This window comes from Biomphalaria glabrata, chromosome 12, assembly GCF_947242115.1.
Source record: "Biomphalaria glabrata chromosome 12, xgBioGlab47.1, whole genome shotgun sequence".
In the NCBI taxonomy this organism is placed as follows: domain Eukaryota; kingdom Metazoa; phylum Mollusca; class Gastropoda; family Planorbidae; genus Biomphalaria; species Biomphalaria glabrata.
This window is the reverse complement of record NC_074722.1, coordinates 19,916,781-19,939,480: the sequence shown is the minus strand read 5'-3', so window position 1 is coordinate 19,939,480 and position 22,700 is coordinate 19,916,781. Positions and strand designations below refer to the sequence as shown.

The following is a 22,700-nucleotide window of genomic DNA, read 5'->3' as shown; positions in this document are numbered from 1 at the left end:
AGAGTTCTGTGTGTGGCAGAGAATGGACCAGCGGCTAACCACACGTTGTCCCGTGGACAGTCCAGTCACAGGACCATTGGCTAACCACACGTTGTCCCATGGATAGTCCAGTCACAGGACCATCGGCTAACCACTCGTTGTCCCATGGACAGTCCAGTCACAGCACCAGCGGCTAACCACACGTTGTCCCGTGGACAGTCCAGTCACAGGACCATCGGCTAACCACTCGTTGTCCCATGGACAGTCCAGTCACAGCACCAGCGGCTAACCACACGTTGTCCCATGGACAGTCCAGTCACAAGACCATCAGCTAACCACACGTTGTCCCATGGATAGTCCAGTCACAGCACCATCGGCTAACCACACGTTGTCCCATGGACAGTCCAGTCACAAGACCATCAACTAACCACGCGTTGTCCCATGGACAGTCCAGTCACAAGACCATCGGTTAACCACACGTTGTCCCATGGACAGTCCAGTCACAAGACCATCAACTAACCACGCGTTGTCCCATGGACAGACCAGTCACAAGACCATCGGTTAACCACACGTTGTCCCATGGATAGTCCAGTCACAAGACCATCGGCTAATCGCACGTTGTCCCATGGATAGTCCAGTCACAAGACCATAGGCTAACCACACGTTGTTCCATGGACAGCCTAGTCACAGCACCAGCGGCTAATCACACGTTGTCCCATGGATAGTCCAGTCACAAGACCATCGGCTAACCACACGTTGTTCCATGGACAGTCCAGTCACAAGACCATCGGCTAACCACACGTTGTCCCATGGACAGTCTAGTCACAGCACCAACGGCTAATCACACGTTGTCCAATGGATATTCCAGTCACAAGACCATCGGCTAATCACACGTTGTCCCATGGATAGTCCAGTCACAGGACCATCGGCTAACCACACGTTGTCCCATGGATAGTCCAGTCACAGCACCAGCGGCTAACCACACGTTGTCCCATGGACAGTCCAGTCACGGCTAGACTCAGTTGTTGTTTTTTTTTTACTTCACAATTGGAGCAACTTTTCAAGACCGAAAACTTCCTTAAAATGCGGGTATTATATAAAAAGTTTGAGGAAACTCCCAGCCTAAACTAAAGGCCGTCACATTTACACCAGGGAATATTTCCAGACTTTGAAGTAGACAATTGCCAATCTTTGCCAACTAAACTGTAGAAAAACTAAACGTCACGTTTTGAGTAAGTCATTAATAGCCGTTGTATATTTTGAGCACATTGAAGACAAAAGTAAAATCTTATATCCAAAGTTAGTTTCGAGATAATACCTTGTGTAAAACAAAAAGCCTGATCTCAGTTAGTTATGTCTATAAACTGACGTTAGCTAATTATGTCTATAAAACTGACGTAAGCTAATTATGTCTATAAAACTGACGTAAGCTAATTATGTCTATAAACTGACGTAAGCTATTATGTCTATAAAACTGACGTAAGCTAATTATGTCTATAAATTGACGTAAGCTAATTATGTCTATAAACTGACATAAGCTAATTGTGTCTGTAAATTGACATAAGCTAATTATGTCTATAAATTGAGTAAGCTAATTATGTCTATAAACTGACTTAAGCTAATTATGTCTATAAACTGACGTAAGCTAATTATGTCTATAAATTGACGTAAGCTAATTATGTCTATAAATCGACGTAAGCTAATTATGTCTATAAACTGACTTAAGCAAATTATGTCTATAAATTGACGTAAGCTAATTATGTCTATAAATCGACGTAAGCTAATTTTGTCTATAAACTGACTTAAGCTAATTATGTCTATAAATCGACGTAAGCTAATTTTGTCTATAAATTAACGTAAGCTAATTTTGTCTATAAACTGACTTAAGCTAATCATGTCTATAAATCGACGTAAGCTAATTTTGTCTATAAATTAACGTGGGCTAATTTTGTCTATAAATTAACGTAAGCTAATTTTGTCTATAAACTCTTCAAGTATGAAGTAATCATACCTAAAGACTAAAGGAGGTTTTAAGACTTAGTAAATGCATGAATCATGTCAACCAATTTCTATTTCAGTGTATCATGATTCGTTTCCTTCTTGTGATTTGTTTACTGGGCTGGACACATCCGGCCAAAACATCAGTCGCAAGTAACACAGCAGCATCGAAACATCATGGGACAAGCAAAGACTTCAAAGATATTAAATTGTGCAGAATTTTTAAATGTCTTTTTGTAGAGATGGTAAGTTATCTATCTATCTATCTATCTATCTATCTATCTATCTATCTATCTATCTATCTATCTATCTATCTATCTATCCATCCATCCATCCATCCATCCATCTATCTATCTATCTATCTATCTATCTATTTATCTATCTATCTATCTATCTATCTATCCATCCATCCATCCATCCATCCATTCATCTATCTATCTATCTATCTATCTATCTATCTATCTATCTATCTATCTATCTATCTGTCTGTCTGTTTGTCTGTCTGTCTGCCTGTCTAAACATTGACCTACTTACACAACTAACATATTTTCAACTAAAATTCCGTTACCGCTTCTGTTGTAAAACTCTCCCAGGGTTGTGCAGACACACCACTTAAAAGTGACGACACTTTATGTCGGGTTAACTTGTATGAAAATCTCAAAAAGGATAAAGCGTGTCCATGGAAACGTAAGTTCAAACAAATTGTATTTATTGATATTTTAAAATAAGGATGATACAATGGAAGGAATAACTTAATCATTAGTTCACTTTTTTATGTCTTGCGTTGTCATAAACCTGCAGTGCAGATTGTCATAACCTGCAGTGTAGATTGTCATAAACCTGCAGTGTAGATTGTCATAACCTGCAGTATAGATTGTCATAACCTGCAGTGCAGATTGTCATAACCTGCAGTGCAGATTGTCATAACCTGCAGTGTAGATTGTCATAACCTGCAGTGTAGATTGTCATAACCTGCAGTGTAGATTGTCATAACCTGCAGTGCAGATTGTCATAACCTGCAGTGCAGATTGTCATAAACCTGCAGTGTAGATTGTCATAACCTGCAGTGTAGATTGTCATAACCTGCAGTGTAGATTGTTATAACCTGCAGTGCAGATTGTCATAACCTGCAGTGTAGATTGTCATAACCTGCAGTGTAGATTGTCATAACCTGCAGTGTAGATTGTCACAACCTGCAGTGCAGATTGTCTTAAACCTGCAGTGTAGATTGTCATAACCTGCAGTGTAGATTGTCATAACCTGCAGTGCAGATTGTCATAACCTGCAGTGCAGATTGTCATAAAGCTGCAGTGTAGATTGTCATAACCTGCAGTGCAGATTGTCATAACCTGCAGGGCAGATTGTCATAAAGCTGCAGTGTAGATTGTCATAACCTGCAGTGTAGATTGTCATAACCTGCAGTGTAGATTGTCATAACCTGCAGTGCAGATTGAGATTGTCATAACCTGCAGTGCAGATTGCCATAAACCTGAAGTGTAGATTGTCATAACCTGCTGTTCAGATTGTCATAACCTGCAGTGCAGATTGTCATAAACCTGCAGTGCAGATTGCCATAAACCTGAAGTGTAGATTGTCATAACCTGCAGTGTAGATTGTCATCAACTAGCAATAACTAAATTCTGAAATAATGTATATGATAGTCTTAATGAGCTTTAAAAGCATGGACGTCAAGTATTAGTTTATATCAACTAAATCGTCAATTGTCACTCGAGCTAGCGAGTGGTCTCTTTTTTGTGTTTGACAATATTGCATCAATTTATCATAACAGACCATACTTTAACTTAATTAATAACATTTCCCTAAACCTGACACTACATTCTAAATAGCAGTATAAAAATATTTAAGGTCTAATGCTAATCTTAACCCTAAAGCACTTTCCATTGATTGAAAGAATACAAAGTCAGAAAAGGGTAAAGAAAGTTGAAGGTAAAAGGTTTTGAACAGTTCAACATATTCTCTAATTGTTATGAAGTATGTCATTTTTAGCGGCCCCCGAAAGGGGAAAAGACGCTATTAGTTTTGTCTGGAATGTCTGTCTGTCCGTCCGTCCCGTTTAGATATCTTAACTAAAGGAAAACTTTTATTTATTTTTTTAGAGAAAGGTTTTCTTCTTGAGGAATAAGAGATTGACCCTTAACAAAAAATTAGATCAATTATATTTATTATAAGACATTAGTTAGGCCAGGTTCACATCTAACTTCACATTCACCTGTCCTTTGGTCTGCTGGACCGCTGGGGCACCACACAAGATCTGTCAACCTTCTTTCTCCATTCTTTTCTGTCCTTTGTCTTTGATAGAATTTCATTCTGTTGTTCTTCCTGAAAATATTGAAACCTGCCTTTTTATCTTCCTGGGTGGACCACTTCGGGGGCCGATTTTGAGTTTCTGTTTCCACACAAACTGTATTTGTAACCTTGTTATCGGATATGTTGAGGGCAAGCTGCTGGTCCCTCAGGGAGTAAAGATAAAAGTATAATGATGTCATATGAATGTTATATCTGTAATACAATTTCTTTAAATAAAACAAGTATATTATAAAAAATACCTTATTTATAGGATTAACTCCCCATTTACAACCATATAGCTCAATAATGTAAGATTTATTTAACCTTCACGTTATAAAAATATTATTTACCATCATTTTATTAATTTTTTGGTTAATTATTAGATTGGTTCATATGTTGTCTTCGGATGGGAAATGGGAGAAATAACGTGTTGAAAATTTGTATCAGACAGACAGACAGAGTTACTTTGTATAATCTTCGTAATAAAATTAAACACTTAATTAAGAAATGATCCTAACACTAGCATGCTGTAGCGCGGTCAATACGAGACCAGCACAAGATATCAACACGAGATCATTGTTGTTAATGGTTCTAGTAGCTAATCTAACAGTAGACGACATTTTACTTTGCATAGTATTTACTACTAGTCAAACCAGTCGAACCATGGCCTAGCATACGCCGCTATTTTGCAGGGCCGGCCTTAGGCTACTGCAACCTATGCGACCTCAGTGGGCCCCGCACTTTCATAGGTCCCACGCTAATCCTAGGTGTAAATTATTAAATTAAACTTTTTATAAACTCTTAATTTTCAATTATTATCCGTATCTCTATCCAAACTAGGCGCCGCGCGATCAGTTTCGCATAGGGCGCCGCAATGGTTATGTCCGGCCCTGCTATTTAGTAACGAATGAATACAGAGAAGATATTCCCCCCCCCCCTTTTTTTTTACGCCGCAAAAGTTATTTGGGGTAACTCTAGTGCGACTTGCAGAAATAATAGAGTTATCTTTCCATGACATATTGTGGTGTCAGGCATGGTTGAGCCATGAAGAGAATTATATATATATATATATATATATATATATATATATATATATATATATATATATATATATATATATATATATATATATATATATATATATATATATATATACTTTTGTAACAGGGCTTCAATGAAAATGAAAGAATTTCGCATTTTTTTTTCATTTGGTTACAATTAAACTGTTTGAAAAATATATCTCATAATGTAAAACTAGTAGAAATGAAAGATTGTATCTCGCAAATTAAAAAAAAAAAAAATTAAAACGAAATCTCCCAACTTGTAAATTATTTTTCGAGTAAAACATATCATGTGTATTTTCAGCTTGCCAAGGTTATGACCAACCAGAAAATCACTACTGCATTGCCAAAAATTCGTCTTGTCCTGAACTTGAGGTGCCTTATGGACTTTGTGGTCAAAATATGCACTGCTGCTCATCTCTTCTTTCCATCCCGGAAACTCTACCACTGGTTCCGCATGTTACAGACAGCTATGAGCCACGCAGACCAGCCACCACCACAGCAAGACCACAGGTTGTAAGGCCCTCAGTATCTCCCCAGATAATGCCTCCTGTGGCAGCTCATGGAAGCGTGGCCTTGGATTCTCCTAAATGTTTGATTCCAGATTTTCCAAACAGAAGATGTATCAAAGGCGGCTTTTGTTCCTTTGACCCTGCGGTGAAGGTTCTTCCCCACCACGCGTGTCCTGACCGTGAGGATCTGTGCTGTGAGACTTTGCTCTAAACCTGGTCATGTTAGGATTTGGTCAGACCAGTGATAACATCAATGTCAAAGCTTCTGTAGAGGCCATAATGTGGATTGTGTTGACCGTAAATATAACGTTATATATGGCCACAGAACAGATACCAAATAAAAAAAGTGGTTTTGTTACATTGTAGTTATGTCATCGTGGCGATAACTTTGAACATGAAAGTTTTGATAAAAGTTGCACATTTTCAATGAAAGTCTGATACTTTGGAGACTATTGCTCTCGTTTTTGTTTCTTACTCTACTCTTTATCATTACTCCTCTTTATCTTTATCAAGCCTTTTATTTATTTGACGAAAACTAAAGTAGTAAATCATTTAGTCGATGGACTCATTTCAAAACAAAACCCCAAACTGTTTTGAGCTATCTACGCTCTAGTTCGCACTTGCTTTTGTTCTTTTGGTGTAACTTCCAGACAATATACCCAACACCGTGTAACTTCCAGACAATATACCCAACATCGTGTAACTTCCAGACAATATACCCAACACCGTGTAACTTCCAGACAATGTACCCAACACCGTGTAACTTCCAGACAATGTACCCAACACCATGTAACTTCCAGACAATATACCCAACACCGTGTAACTTCCAGACAATATACCCAACACCGTGTAACTTCCAGACAATATACCCAACATCGTGTAACTTCCAGACAATATACCCAACATCGTGTAACTTCCAGACAATGTACCCAACACCGTGTAACTTCCAGACAATGTACCCAACATCATGTAACTTCCAGACAATATACCCAACATCATGTAACTTCCAGACAATATACCCAACACCGTGTAACTTCCAGACAATGTACCCAACACCGTGTAACTTCCAGACAATATACCCAACACCGTGTAACTTCCAGACAATATACCCAACACCGTGTAACTTCCAGACAATATACCCAACACCGTGTAACTTCCAGACAATGTACCCAACACCGTGTAACTTCCAGACAATATACCCAACATCATGTAACTTCCAGACAATATACCCAACACCGTGTAACTTCCAGACAATATACCCAACATCATGTAACTTCCAGACAATATACCCAACATCATGTAACTTCCAGACAATATACCCAACATCATGTAACTTCCAGACAATATACCCAACATCATGTAACTTCCAGACAATATACCCAACACCGTGTAACTTCCAGACAATATACCCAACATCGTGTAACTTCCAGACAATGTACCCAACACCGTGTAACTTCCAGACAATATACCCAACATCGTGTAACCTCCAGACAATATACCCAACACCGTGTAACTTCCAGACAATGTACCCAACACCGTGTAACTTCCAGACAATGTACCCAACACCGTGTAACTTCCAGACAATATACCCAACACCGTGTAACTTCCAGACAATATACCCAACATCGTGTAACTTCCAGACAATGTACCCAACACCGTGTAACTTCCAGACAATATACCCAACATCGTGTAACTTCCAGACAATATACCCAACATCGTGTAACTTCCAGACAATGTACCCAACATCGTGTAACTTCCAGACAATATACCCAACATCGTGTAACTTCCAGACAATATACCCAACATCGTGTAACTTCCAGACAATGTACCCAACATCGTGTAACTTCCAGACAATATACCCAACATCGTGTAACTTCCAGACAATATACCCAACATCGTTTCTTTTTTATTACTAATTAAACGTTTTACACGATACATCTTAAAAAAATATTATTTTTATAATTGTAAAAATCGTTTGTTACTTTGTTAAAAATGTTAAAGACTGACAGAAAAACGCAACACACACATACATGACAGATTCTTTGATACACAGACATCTTTTTAACAAACACATAAACACTTATTTAACACATTTGTTGGCCCTACACATACATGTAGTTGTCAATATGCAGCCTATTTAATACCATCTGTAGATAAGCACATTCTAGACATAAACATTCACAAACACACATCCACAAACATGGAGCTTAATTTAATGAACACAGACAGACAGGCACGAAACACTTATCAACATAAACACACACACACACATACAGCTATTTATTAATTAAATATTTATTCAATAACACATACACCACAAAAATGTATCTCTCAAATACAAACAAAAACTCAAAAAAAACAAAACAAACTCTTGCCACAGTAGCACAATAACCACTACTTACCAATTAATACTAATGGCAATGTCTTCGTATCCGAAGATTTAGAATGAGTGCAGTTTTTCGAATGGCTAAGCAAACTTAGTTAGCACATGAATAGACTAACACATATATTTAATTCACACATACACCTACATACATTTACACGCACGTGCACAAACTAAAATTTAAAAATGAAATTGCTATTGTTGTAGTACGGTTCTTTTTGTCACGTCTTAATGAGACCACTGCTTTGTCTATGTCTCGGCACTATTTTGTCGCATCTTGACGTGACACTGCTTTGTATATAAATTGTGACATTGTGCAGTATTTTATTCTATTTCACATCTAGATGTCACACTTTTATTTCATTTTTAGCGGCCCCCGTAAATGGAAAAGCCGCTTTTTAGGTTTGTACAAAATGTCCGTCTTTCCGTCTGTCAAACTCAGATCTCGAAAACTAGAGAGAAATGAAAAATATTTTTTCACCATGCGATGCTGCTGAAAAGCTTAGTTGCAACGGCTACTTTTGGTTTTCTAAAAGCGAACCGTTTAATTTATAAAATTAATTATGCAAGCAATTTGTTCATAAAAATACACCAATTCTAAAACAATTACGTAAATGTAAGGCAGGCAATGTTAACAAAGAACAATTGTATATATATATATATCTATCTGCAGTATCACTAAGTCAAATATATTTTTAAAATGTATTAGAATTGTTCACAACAAATATAAATATTAGTTAAAGGTGTTTTTTCTGGCCAACTAGCTGCTAAAATAAAATTAAAAGATAACATTTATGTTTGTTTATAAAGGCTAAAAATGCACTTTGTATGTAGATATCCCGCACATTTTTTAAAATGGACCTTTTATGCAGCGACTTTCATGCAGTAGCGTGACAAGCATCTGCAAGACATGGTACTATCAGTTCCTTCAAAATTTTAAGCATAATCAGATTTTATTTATTTTTTGTTTAATGCCCCCATCAGAATAAAAGAGGCTTATTTGTGTGCGTTTTGTCGGTTGGTCGGTCTGTCCGTCACGTTTAAATAAAAAAAAACAACAACTCTATAAGCTATTGAAAATCTGATTTACCCTTTAATGTTTCTCCCGTAACATCTCAATAGTTTTAAGTATCTATAATTGATTGTTCCGGATGTTTTTGTGAAAAACTTATCAATGCCAACGAATGTTTGTTTTGCTCTTCTAACCTATATTACATTTAATTTCCATGCTTAAACGTTGCAAAAACACATTATCAATAATATGTTATAGCATATAAATGCTAAATCAAAATCTCTATACTGATTGACAGTAAAAATGTTCTGGATATTGTTTTATAAAAAAATGAATTATGGCAAATGATTGTTTGAAATCGCATAATTTACTAATATTACACTAATATTCTTTGACAAATAAGTTACCATAGTTTAATTATCGATATATATTAGTTCCGTATTTTCATCTTTAAACAAATTTCAAAAATGTCGACAATAGGTTGTTCAGGATTTTAAATAAAGAAAGTAATTTACTAGAAATGATTACTGAAAATTACATTTAAGACTTATTTTACATTTAATTTTCTTGCTGAAGCATAACAAAAGTTTTTTTAATCAATAAAGAATGTTCCGGATTTGTTTTGAAAAGAAAACGACCTACATTACTTACATTTTCTTACAAATCGTCGCTAAAAATTTCCGAATTTTATATGAAAAATCTACTAACGCCAAATAACTGTTTGAAATCTCCCTTCTAATTAATAACACAAATAATCTTCGCATTTACGAAAAAATGTTCCGGATTTTTTATGAAAAATATTTTAACTCTATTGTTATGTAAAATCTCACTTCTCTCTTACAGTTTATTTAATTTTCTAGCTAAAACGTTACAAAATCTAATTATCGTTAATATTATGTTCCTATTTTTAAGGAAAACAACTTGTAAACACCAAAGTATGGTGTGAAAATCTCTCCACAAGGCCACCCCAAAAACTTAATTAACGGTATAACATTTATCTGGAATTCTCTTTTATAGAAACATCCGGAACAATCTATTATACTGAAAACTATTGCGATGTTTCGAATCGAAAATTAAAGGTTAATCAAATTTTCAATAATTTTTAGTTGTTTTTTTTATATTAACATGACAGAAAGACAAAACGCACAAAAAAAATGCGGCTTTAATCCTCTTTAAATTAATTCTATTAGAACTCCGTGCACCAATGTCGTTAAATATCTCGTGTTAATAATGACAGTTTTTGGTACTTTTTAAGTCTAACTAGGCCGTGTGACGTAGTGGATTTTTTTTCCTTTGACGTCGTGTGGAATTAATTCTTTAAATGAAATGCTAAAAAAACTCACTCGGTGCACCAATGTCTATGAACACTCGATAACTGGCTCGTATAGATGAAGGCATCTTTTGTCTAACTAGGCCGTGTGACGTAGTGTTTTTTTTTTCCTTAGACGTCATATGGAATAATTTCTTTGAATGAAATGCTAAATCAACTCGGTATAGTAATATTTATAAAACCTCGTTATCTGACTCGTCTTTTAAAAAGACATAATAGCTAAATTAAGATCTTATCTAGATTTTTAAAACTAAATCTAGATTTTTTTACAGTATATCTAGATTTTTTTACAGTATATCTAGATTTTTTAAACTAGATATATATTTTTATTGTAATTAAAATCATCCTAGGTCTAGTTTAAAATGATATAGACTAGATCAAGATATAGAATTTCAATTTCTAGAATTAAAGTTTAGATTTTGATTTCCAAACGTCTAGATCAATATTGCAATCTTGCAATGTTATAGCCTAATATACTAAAACTAATCTATTTTGTTTTTAGTTTTTTTACCAGTTAGTTACCTGGTCGTGCGGTTAGCGTGCTGGACTGATTATCTCGACGGTCCCGGGTTCATATCCAGCTTGCTGCCATCCCCCGTCGTCCAGCGGGAGGTTTGGACAAGGAAGTTAATTATCTTTAATTTTGAAAAAACATCCGAAACATGTAAGACAGAAAAAAAAAATTTACAACGGCAAATAAATATTTGAAACATTATTACTTTTGACAATCAAAATAAAATCACGTCTTGAATATTCCTTTCGAATAGGCGGATCCGAAGGGGGCTGTAATCTTGTTTTTATTTTATTTCACGTCTTGGATGTCATTTACTGTTGTCTTTATACAAGAAAATGTATGGTACTTTAGTCTGTACCACGTCTAGCAGTGACTATGTGCAGTACTTTAGTGCATGTCACGTCTAGCAGTGACAATGTGCAGTACTTAAGTGCTTGTCACGTCTAGCAGTGACAATGTGCAGTACTTAAGTGCTTGTCACGTCTAGCAGTGACAATGTATAATACTTTTATTGAAAAATCTATTTGTTATGTTTTTCATTGTGGAGTTTTTCTTGCATTACTATTTGTTGAAATTTGTTGTCAAAAATATTAATTAATAATTACTTAATTAGTTAAAGTTATAATTGTATACGTGCTTATTATCTGTGCGAACTGGTCAAACAGACAGACAAGAAAAAATATTTGAAATATTGAATTTCATGTTGAAATAAAACTTGTCACTACAGTTTCTTGTTTTCACTTGCCTTTGTTTTTTTTTATTTGTTTTTTTTATATTTAACGAAAACTCAATAATTAATAACGTTTAATAAGGTAACGAAATGATTGATTAGTTTAACAATTACATAAATACTTGATCGAAACTTTCAACTGCGGTTGATCAAAGTACAATTCAACTCCAGTAAATACTTGATCGAAACTTTTAACTGCGGTTGATCAAAGTACAATTCAACTCCAGTAAATACTTGATCGAAACTTTTAACTGCGATCGATCAATGTAGAATTCAACTCCAGTAAATACTTGATCGAAACTTTTAACTGCGATCGATCAATGTAGAATTCAACTCCAGTAAATACTTGATCAAAACTTTTAACTGCGATCGATCAATGTAGAATTCAACTCCAGTAAATACTTGATCAAAACTTTTAACTGCGATCGATCAATGTAGAATTCAACTCAAGTAAATACTTGATCGAAACTTTTAACTGCGATCGATCAATGTAGAATTCAACTCCAGTAAATACTTGATCGAAACTTTTAACTGCGATCGATCAATGTAGAATTCAACTCAAGTAAATACTTGATCGAAACTTTTAACTGCGATCGATCAATGTAGAATTCAACTCCAGTAAATACTTGATCAAAACTTTTAACTGCGATCGATCAATGTAGAATTCAACTCCAGTAAATACTTGATCGAAACTTTTAACTGCGATCGATCAATGTAGAATTCAACTCAAGTAAATACTTGATCGAAACTTTTAACTGCGATCGATCAATGTAGAATTCAACTCCAGTAAATACTTGATCAAAACTTTTAACTGCGATCGATCAATGTAGAATTCAACTCCAGTAAATACTTGATCGAAACTTTTAACTGCGATCGATCAATGTAGAATTCAACTCCAGTAAATACTTGATCGAAACTTTTAACTGCGATCGATCAATGTAGAATTCAACTCAAGTAAATACTTGATCGAAACTTTTAACTGCGATCGATCAATGTAGAATTCAACTCAAGTAAATACTTGATCGAAACTTTTAACTGCGATCGATCAATGTAGAATTCAACTCAAGTAAATACTTGATCGAAACTTTTAACTGCGATCGATCAATGTAGAATTCAACTCAAGTAAATACTTGATCGAAACTTTTAACTGCGATCGATCAATGTAGAATTCATCTCCAGTAAATCCATTGTTTACAGCAACTATTTAAGAAGTGTCCACTTAGTCCACGCGGCTGACTGATGACCGAAACATCAGCTTAGTTTCACGACAGCTGAACAAACAGTTTTCTCTTCAACTTGCTATAAGTTAGTAGCTGATCTGGACAGGTCATTCTTAGACAGGTCAATCGGGTTACATTTCAAGAGAGTCTATTTATTTTCCGCATTCACCAGAAGGATACATATATTCACATTTGAAACAAAATAGACGGAAAAACATTTCACTTTAGAGAAGGTTGGTCTCAATACAAAAGTCAAACTTGAAGTGTACAACTATTTCTATTGGAAGTCGCAAGGCTGTCTTATGAATTTCTCCTCCTCTCTTTAGCAGTCGAGTCTAACGAATTGATCATGGGACACCTATCATGGCTGGTAAGTATTGGATCTATATTAATAGTGTTATGGAGTATGTGTACGTACTTCTGTTTTAACCATGAGTAAAAACACGACAGATATTTTGTTCTGTAATAGCTCTCAAAATCCAAACCCGTGGTTTTAGTTCAGTGTGCCTGTCCACTGCTGATTCTCGGCAGCACTATCTCAATACCAAGTTTGTTTGCCAGCATATAGAGTAAAGAATTGATAGCCTATAATAAAGCCTACATGTTGGCCACTGGGCCATCAACACAGTTACTCTAAGCCAGCCTATTACAATAATAACTTATCCTTACAACTTTAGCTGAAGCACTACTTGTTCAGTTGCTAGTTAACAGATTTGAAGTTGCAAACAAGAAAAACATTTTAAAATACTTTTAACAAAATGTAATACAAAGTGTAATTGTACCAATTAGTTTAGATCATGTCATTACATTTGTAATAGATCTAGACCAACAACAATAAAAATGTGCTTATAGAAGTATTTTGACCAATTGTTTTGGGCGCTATTTCATGCTTTTAGCTTTCTCAATACGCTATGATTCTATCACTTGTCTGGACCAGTTGGGAAATTGAGGGGGGGGGGGGTAAGAAAGAAAGGGATATCTGGGGTATGATATAGTACAACTATTTCTATTGGAACATACATATATATATATATATATATATATATGTGTGTGTTAGTGTATGCGTGTCAGTACTGGTACTATTTTTGCTAAAAAGTCTGCTGTGACGAAACAACTTTTGTTTTCAGACTTCCATGTCGGCCTGGTTCACATTAGGTACAACGAGCTTCATGGTAACATCACATGTCTCGTTACTATGGTTACTACGTCTCTACAAATACGAACAGATCCACCCTGCAACTTGGTGAGTACAATCTGTTGATGTCAGGGACGAAAAAAAAGTTATTGCTTTTGAGGACAAAAATTAAGTAATTTGCAGATTTATGAGTAGACCAGAAAACCTAACTTTGACCTAACTTTGACCTACATTTTCGACCAAAAATCAGGCTTTCATACGATTATACAAAAAGTGTAAATAAAATTTTGACTTAATTTCCCTTCCAAGCAAGTTATAGAGCAAAGTTCAGGGGAAGAAAAAACATACGACTTAATACATTGTACTCGGATTTTTTTTAAAGAACGTCAAAACTGTCTTCCTTTTTCTTGTAAACTTTGTATTGAAACCAAAAACATTGCCGAAACATCTTCATAAAAGATTGCAAGCAGGTATAGACTTCATTGACAATTGCTTCTCTAGGTATCTCATTCTACTCCTACTGTTATCTGGACCACACATTGTCAACTTTCTGTATCTGCTTTGGAAAACTCCGATACTAAGTTCAGCTTACAGTCTTCATGATTCCAATGTAGTCCACTTTGTTCTGGTGAGTAGACAAGTATTGTTTCTATAAGTAGACACAACTATGCAACATTGTCTCTAGTAGAAAAAACTACATTGCATTGTTTCTAGAAGTAGACAAAACTATACAACATTGTCTCTAGAAGTAGACAAAACTATACATCATTGTCTCTAGAAGTAGACAAAACTATACAACATTGTCTCTAGAAGTAGACAAAACTATACATCATTGTCTCTAGAAGTAGACAAAACTATACATCATTGTCTCTAGAAGTAGACAAAACTATACAGTACTGTTTCTCTAGAGAAAACAAAAGTTGAGATCAAGACAAACACATTGAAATAGAAAGTAATACAAACTCATGGTTTCTCTTTGCCCATCACATAGAATACAGAAACATGAATTTGTCTAAAGTAAAACAACAACAACATTTGAATGTATCCTCGATGTTTGGATTCCCGTTGACCACAATCCCACTGACAGCCAGACGATCAAGTTCTTTTATAGTTACAAACTCACTCGTTCTGTCTGTCTTCCTGTTACAAATGTTTGGACACGTTATTTCTCCCAAATTCATTCTCGGATCAAGTTGAAACTTTGCACAACACTTGAATCAATAAAAGAATAAACCAATTATTGGATCAATTAATCATAATTATTTTTTTTAATAGAAGATATATGACAAAAAACGCGGTAACCACTCTGCTAGCGAAGAGTCTATGAACATGGATGATTGTATTGTTATCTATTGTTTCTATTTCATGCTGTGTTCACTAAGCCTCAGAAGACAATCTTTAAAGGGGACTAATTCAGCTCATACCACGACTTCAGTCAAGACAATTTCTTTCCCTTGTTTGCGATACCAAACACAAGAGTAATTACCAATAGTTAATTAACTAATTGGTTAAGCTTTTTATTATTATTGATTCTTGTGTTGTCAGGTAAAAGAAATAATAGTGCAAAATTTCAGCTTGATCCGAGATCGGTTGTCGGAGAAATAACATGTACAAACTTTTGACTAGACAGACAGACAGACAGACAGACAGAGAGTGAGTTAATTATAAGATTTGTAAAAAAATGTCCTGATCGAGACCTTCTAAAAGGTAAATAAGGGGACGTAATTAGTTTCAGATTGTATTTGTATTTCTTGTCTATCCTAGGGGGTTGTCTCAGCTCTACTGGAGGGAGTGTGTACCACTGTGTTTGCTTGTGAAGTAGCACATTCAGTGCCAGAGCCTGTCTTACTGACATTACCGTCAGCAGCCCTTGCACTGGTTCTTAGCCTGGACCTCAGGAGACATTGGAAAGTACTGGCTTTACTTCGACACTCTCAGATACTCAGAATGAGACAGAGAGAAAGAGAGAGACAGAGAGAAGGATGAAAGAAGGAGAGAGAGAAAGAGATTGAAAAAGAATGAAAGAGAGAAGATAGAAAGAGAGAGAGAGAGAAAGATGAAAGAATGAGAAGAGAAAGACATTGAAATATGAAAGAATGAAAGAGAGAAATAGACTGAAAGAATGAAAGAGTGAAAGAGAGAAATAGATTGAAATATGAAAGAATGAAAGAGTGAAAGAGAGAAATAGATTGAAATATGAAAGAGTGAAAGAGAGAAAGAGATTGAAATATGAAAGAATGAAAGAGTGAAGGAGAGAAAGAGATTGAAAGATGAAAGAATGAAAGAGAGAAAGAGAGAGAAAGAGATTGAAAGATGAAAGAGTGAAAGAGAGAAAGAGAGAGAAAGAGATTGAAAGATGAACGAATGAAAGAGAGAAAGAGTAAGAGAGAGACAGAGAGAAGGATGAAAGAAGGAGAGAGAAAGAGAGAAAGATATTGAAAGCATGAGAGAGACTAAGAGAGAGAGAGAGAGAGAGAGAGAGAGAGAGAAAGATATTGAAAGATGAAAGAATGATTAAGAGAAAGAGATTAAAAGATGAAAGAATGAGAGTATATAAATGAATGAAAAGAGGAGGTAGATATTGAATGAGAGAAAAGATTTTTACAGTTTGTTGAGGACGATAGTTGACTTCACTGGAGTGTGCTTTTTCAATGGGAGTGTACTGTATTACAAAATCCTTTAATGAAATGGAGTTGATTTACTTAGCAAAAGTTAAAGTAGATTTTTTAGAAGATTGATTTGAGACGGAGAGATAAGAAAAAAACAAACTTTTGGCCCTGACCTGAATATTGAACCAATAATGACTTGTATATCAACTCTCTGCCAACACTTGTCCACTTGTCAATGTCTTTACAGAAAAAGAAACGTCTCTCCTTGTCACTCTTGGACAAGCTGTGTTACTGTGTACAGATCCTAACTGTTGGCTATGCTCTAATAGTGGTCAGTATAGTTGCTGGACTTCTGTGCCAATGGTCACAATTTAAGCAAGTTACTTTTTTTTTTTAATTATGTAGAAGTTACTTTTTTTTAAAAATTATGTAGAACATATTGAATTATTTGAATGTAAGAATTATCTTTCAAAAATACAAACAAGAAATACATTTGAAGATTAAGAAAGTAATATCACTTCTCGTGTACTTTGTATACTCTTCTTGAAACTGTCAGATAAAGTTGATCCTGGAACTCTAGGCCAGCAAAAACGAAAAAGAGCTCCCTCTCAACGGCTTAAATGAGAACGGTGTACACTGGTGTGTGTGTGGGGGGGGGGTCAGACCCTTTCTTCTTTGCACAAGTCTTATTTTTTTAAAACTACATTAACCTTTCTTATCTTATCTTATAAATGATAGACGTTACTTTAAAAGGGAAGATAATTACATCCTAGGCGTATTCATGAGTCAGTCTAGTCTTAAACGGGAGAGAACATTTACAAAGACCGCAGAGTTTAAAACTCAAACTCCCATCCAAGTGTAAGATAGACGCCTTAAAGCGTAAAGAAAACTTAAACTATGGCTCTGCCTCTGACAAGATGGATAGGTTTCTGCATAAGACACTTTTTTAATCTTTGAACGCAAAAAAAAACAATCTGTCATTTTAATTCTTCTTATTATTAATTAATAACAATAGAAAGTTGAACACATTTTCATGTTATCCTTAAGCAACACAACCTAGCTCATTGCAATCAGACCCACAACGATGAAGAGTGTATGCCATCTAGGTAGTATCGTGAATTAGCTTCATTGGCTGTTCCTAATCGCATCTTAAGTACACATTCAATGTTGGGCAGAACGGCAAATTATTAATTTAAAAACTGTTTCCAAATTTCCTAATCTTCTCAAATGACCTTTACTTTGACGAATATTTTCTTTCTGTTCAAATGTACAAACATTAAATTGTCACTTTTTATTTCCAGTTTGACCAAAGAAGGTTGTTTGATTGTGGTCATTGTCACACCTTTACTGGCTGCAGTTTGGTTACCGAGGATACAGAAACTGTCCCATAAGACAGATACTATTGGAAGATGTATTTCTATCTCAGATCTAGTCTATGTTATAATCAAGGTGTTGGCCATTTCAATGACACTCTATTTCTCCCTCATTTTCAAACTGGATGAGTTTAGGAGTTATCCCTGGCCCTGTGTTCTTATGGGACTCACTGAGTTGGCTCGATATAATATTTGGTTTGCTATCTTATGCTGCTGTTGTGGGGGGGCACTCTGTTCCCTCAACGTCTGGGCTGCATTTAAAGTTGGCCTGTCTGCCCCTGGAGTCAAAATTCCCTTTATTTTGGCAGTGCCATTATCCATCGTAATAACTGGCATACTGTGGAATGATTTTGAGACGGGTGCATTCTGGGAACTTACTGCTACCGATGTCTATGCATGGACCGCTATTGGTCTTTCTACCATTTGCTGGTTAATTCCTTTTATTTTTCCCGCCTTCGCGGGGTTCAAATGTCATAATGTAAAAAACAGGCGTGTGTACTCCAAGATGAATGAGTTTTCTTGGAATGTCCTGTACCTACAGACCAGATTGTTATTAATGAACTATGAAGAATGTGAAACAGGTTGTGCTTTGAAAGATGGTGCTGACAAGACAACTAGAAGCACAGTTTATATTTGCACTACTATGTATAAAGAGAGTCCAGTGGAAATGCTGAGGTATTTGACCAGCATTCAGAATATCTTTGAGAAGAACCACGAGAAAAAGATGAACTTAGAAGCTCATGTGTTTGTTGATAATTCTATTGGCTGTGACAAGATCAACTCGCGTGCTCGACAACTCTTGTCTCTGCTCTGTGACACGTTTCAACTGACACTCTCTCAGTTGGTCATCTTGTCCACTCCATATGGCTGCCAAGTGAACACCAGTAACTTATTGGACTCAACTCTGTACATTCATTTCAAGGATGAAGCTAAAGTCAAGTGTAAAAAACGTTGGAGCCAAGTCATGTATTTAAATTATGTCCTACACTTCAGGCACAAGTCTAAGAACAACGGTAGAGACACACTGTCAGTTAGTCCAAAACATCAGTGTGAGCATTACACTCAGTTTAAATCTAGCTCCCCAGGGATGTCACATTATATTTTAAACTCCAGTTCTTCTGCTGAACCAACTGATGAAATGAAGAGAAACAAGGACTCTTTAAGTTTGTCTGTCTCTCAGTTTTTTACCAACATTGACCCAAGTAGATCCCTTCTGAGGACAAGCACATTGAAGCAGCAGAAGTCTGACTCCACTGCACGCTTTCTTTATTTGGACAGTCGACTGCAGCCCAGCTTGAAGTCTTCCAGTTCCTTCAGTTCAGACAGTGGACAGAGTAGTTCCATAGACACAGTCAGGTAATATCTGCTAGTCAAGCTTTAGAGAAACAGTTTTAAATAATGCTATTATGTGCTACGAATAAACTATCTGGCCTAATAGAATTTTACTAACCGCATATTTTTAAAAAAAGTTTTAACGCGATATACCAATCATTGTGTTTTTATATAAACATTTTACACCATTGGCGACAATAAGTCAGGAACATAAAATGCCCTGAAAAATAAACTAAAGTAATTGTAATGTAGCTGGGATTGCATTTACATTCAACACTCCTGCTTAATACACAGAGAACTAAAAGTGACAAAGGCCCGATGCACTGTTTTATATACAGTCGATGAGCAGTTTAAAGTGAATGTGCGATGGTGCAAATACGTGCTTAAATCTTATCTATCTATCTATATCGATACTATAAAGTAGAATGTAAGGCGTATGCATGTATGTGCCGAATAGAAATCAAAACCGTTTGATAAATCTTGATAAAACTTGGCAGAAATGTTCCTTGGGTGCTAACTTAGTAGTTTATGTAGCCATAAAGCAAACTTCAGACCCTCAAGAAAAGTTGACCGACTCTATGAAAGTATAGTATCTTATAAATCTAGGCCATGTTTACCATGTTGACATGAAAAAAGATTGAAAGGATTTAGATCTAGATATAATTTTAAGAACTACACTTTGCACAGATAGTTTTTTACTTTGACACATGAAAATTACAAAATATAGTCTATTGATTTCATTATTTAATAAAATTAAGCTTTAAATTTGTCTTTCTAAAGCATTGTTACATAAATTCTTTCCTTATATCTGCGAATTTAGAATTCCTGACGTACATTATTACATAAGACAATACCGTAAAGTTACACATCTATCTATTCCTCTAAAACTCTAATTCAACTCTAAGATGATATGATGATATAACTTCTCTTCGCAAAGATAGTTTTACACTTTAACACATGAACATACTAATTATAATCCATTCATTTCATATTTTAATCAAATTAACATTCAAATTTGTTTTTCTAAAGCATTTTTCATACATTCGTTCGCTAAAGCTGCAAAGCCGTGTTGAGATATATTCTAATAGTTTCATTCATGAATCGCGTAATCTAATTAAAAAAAAGGTCACGCATGCGCAGAGCGAAACCTTCACGCACGCGAAGAATGAATGCAATCTAAACCAATATTTAACTCTAGATCTAGATCCATGTCTAACTCAAGATCTACTTTATACTTTAACAAATGAACATACAAAATTAAGTCTTTTCATTAAAAAATTTAATCAAATATATGTAGGCCTACAAGCAAATGTTTTTATTTGAAAAACTGAATTTTAAGTCGATTAGCTATTTTGATAGCTCCATTCAGACTATTTTTACATTTACCCATGCTAACCCATACGCTTTACTTATAAAATTATTATTTCGTTTAATTGTTTACAAAGCACTCACAGTGACTATATCGAAAGTGATACGCAAATTAAGACCCGTGGGCCGAGGCCAACATATGGCTAGTATATCTATAATATATAGCAGAAAGTAAGGCATATGTATGTATGTATGTATGTATGTATGTATGTATGTATGTATGTATGTATGTATGTATGTATGTATGTATGTATGTATGTATGTATGTATGTATATATGTATGTATGTTCCGAATAGAAATCAAAACCGTTTGACAAATCTTATTGAAACTTGACATAAATGTTCCTTGGGTACTAACTGGAACAGTGATGTATATTAGCCCTAAAACAAACTTAAGACCTTCAAACAAAAAAATCCTTGTAATTTTTGTGTTCCATAATGAAATGTTACCTTCACTAACATGAATTAATAAACAAAATTTGTGACATTTTACGTCTCGGGACATGTCTCTCTCCCTTTGGAACTTTTTGTGTGATTAAAGAGGCCAAATCCTTGATACTGTTACGTATTTCTGAATCTTCTGGCTAAATGTATTAGTAGGCACACAAATAAAAACACTGCAAAGAACTTGACGACTAAACTTTCAGTTTTATATAACTTTAATGACTATTAACTCTAACAATTTGTTACTGTAACATGTAGCGTAGAAGACTGTACAATATCTGTCAGTTTACAGTTAGCTATACTTCGTTGCAATTCATCTCTTCACTTCGTTGCAATTCATTTCTCAACTTGCATCGAGCCGTATTCCACAGAACAGACCAACGACACACTTCCCAGTGTCGCTCCAGGTCTCCCAAAGCTGAACCAAGTCGTACTCAAGTCTACCGAATCAGAGCCGCACACGTCTTACATCGACTGTATCGACTGTAACGGCTCAAGTCCACTGTAGTTCGCTGTATAGACTTTAACGACAGTAGTCCACTCCAGTTAACTCTACCCTAGTTAACTTGCATCGAGTCGTACACATCTCTCTTCTACTGTCTCGCACAGTAGACAACAGTACCGACGACTCATTCACGACTCCATACGACTGACTTTCACATTAACTCTCTGGCTTATATAGAGTCCCTAATCGCTTGTCCAAAGTTGCACAAACACGGCTAGTATCCTCCGGAATAACACGTGAGGAAACGTCACATCCTGTCTTTGTTTATACATGTAGATTCCAGAAAACATCGGCTGCAGTGTCATCTAGCCGGGGTCACAAGTTGTGACCTCTATCTGTCACTGGACATTGCTATTACCTTCTAAAATAACACGTAAGGACACGTCACATCCTGTCTTTGTTGATACATGTACATTCCAGAGAACACCCGCCGCTGTGTTATCTCGCCGGGGTCATACGTTGACCTCTACCTATCACTGTCATTTGTAACAATACACAGCTGCGGTCGCAGGTTGGGCATATGTAATCAACAGACGCCTTTGCATTTTCACTCTTCTTTCTGCTTCTGTAGTGTGAGGCAGTTTACATTAATATAAATGTATGCCTAACGTCACGTGAGACTATTTCGGGTGACGTCTTGAGGTTGTTGAAAAGCTATTTCGTTTATAAAGATTAGTAATACACAAACTAAGGCCCGCAGGCCGCGGATAATGTCCGGCTAGTATTTATTAAAACCCTCACTCACACATCACTCATTCGCCCACTTCGAGCTGTGAATGATATGGACATTTCAACTGCTACCACTACCTTTAGTCTACGACAATATTTTCATGGTCGAAACCGCAGCGGTTAAATTGACCAAAAACAATTTTTTTTTTATTTCGCAGT

General features: G+C 35.6%; 2 protein-coding genes across 3 annotated transcripts in view; both read left to right on the top strand.

Annotated features, from left to right (window-relative positions):
• Positions 1 to 11,816, top strand: part of LOC106055970 (adhesive plaque matrix protein-like) — a 29,764-nt gene extending 17,948 nt beyond the window's left edge. For both annotated transcript variants that reach the window (XM_056006832.1, XM_056006833.1), the window contains exons 2-4: positions 2,058 to 2,222; positions 2,571 to 2,664; positions 5,650 to 11,816. In XM_056006832.1, coding sequence (XP_055862807.1) covers positions 6,601 to 7,773 — 1,173 coding nt within the window. In that variant the 5' untranslated portion in view covers positions 2,058 to 2,222; positions 2,571 to 2,664; positions 5,650 to 6,600 and the 3' untranslated portion in view covers positions 7,774 to 11,816. The remainder of the gene's footprint in view (positions 1 to 2,057; positions 2,223 to 2,570; positions 2,665 to 5,649) is intronic.
• A 1,314-nt stretch (positions 11,817 to 13,130) lies between these two features.
• The window catches only part of LOC106055968 (uncharacterized), a 23,317-nt gene continuing 13,747 nt past the window's right edge, over positions 13,131 to 22,700 (top strand). Inside the window, exons 1-6 of the mRNA XM_056006822.1 lie at positions 13,131 to 13,416; positions 14,174 to 14,289; positions 14,683 to 14,809; positions 15,946 to 16,092; positions 17,038 to 17,184; positions 18,015 to 19,519. Coding sequence (XP_055862797.1) covers positions 13,396 to 13,416; positions 14,174 to 14,289; positions 14,683 to 14,809; positions 15,946 to 16,092; positions 17,038 to 17,184; positions 18,015 to 19,519 — 2,063 coding nt within the window. The 5' untranslated portion in view covers positions 13,131 to 13,395. The remainder of the gene's footprint in view (positions 13,417 to 14,173; positions 14,290 to 14,682; positions 14,810 to 15,945; positions 16,093 to 17,037; positions 17,185 to 18,014; positions 19,520 to 22,700) is intronic.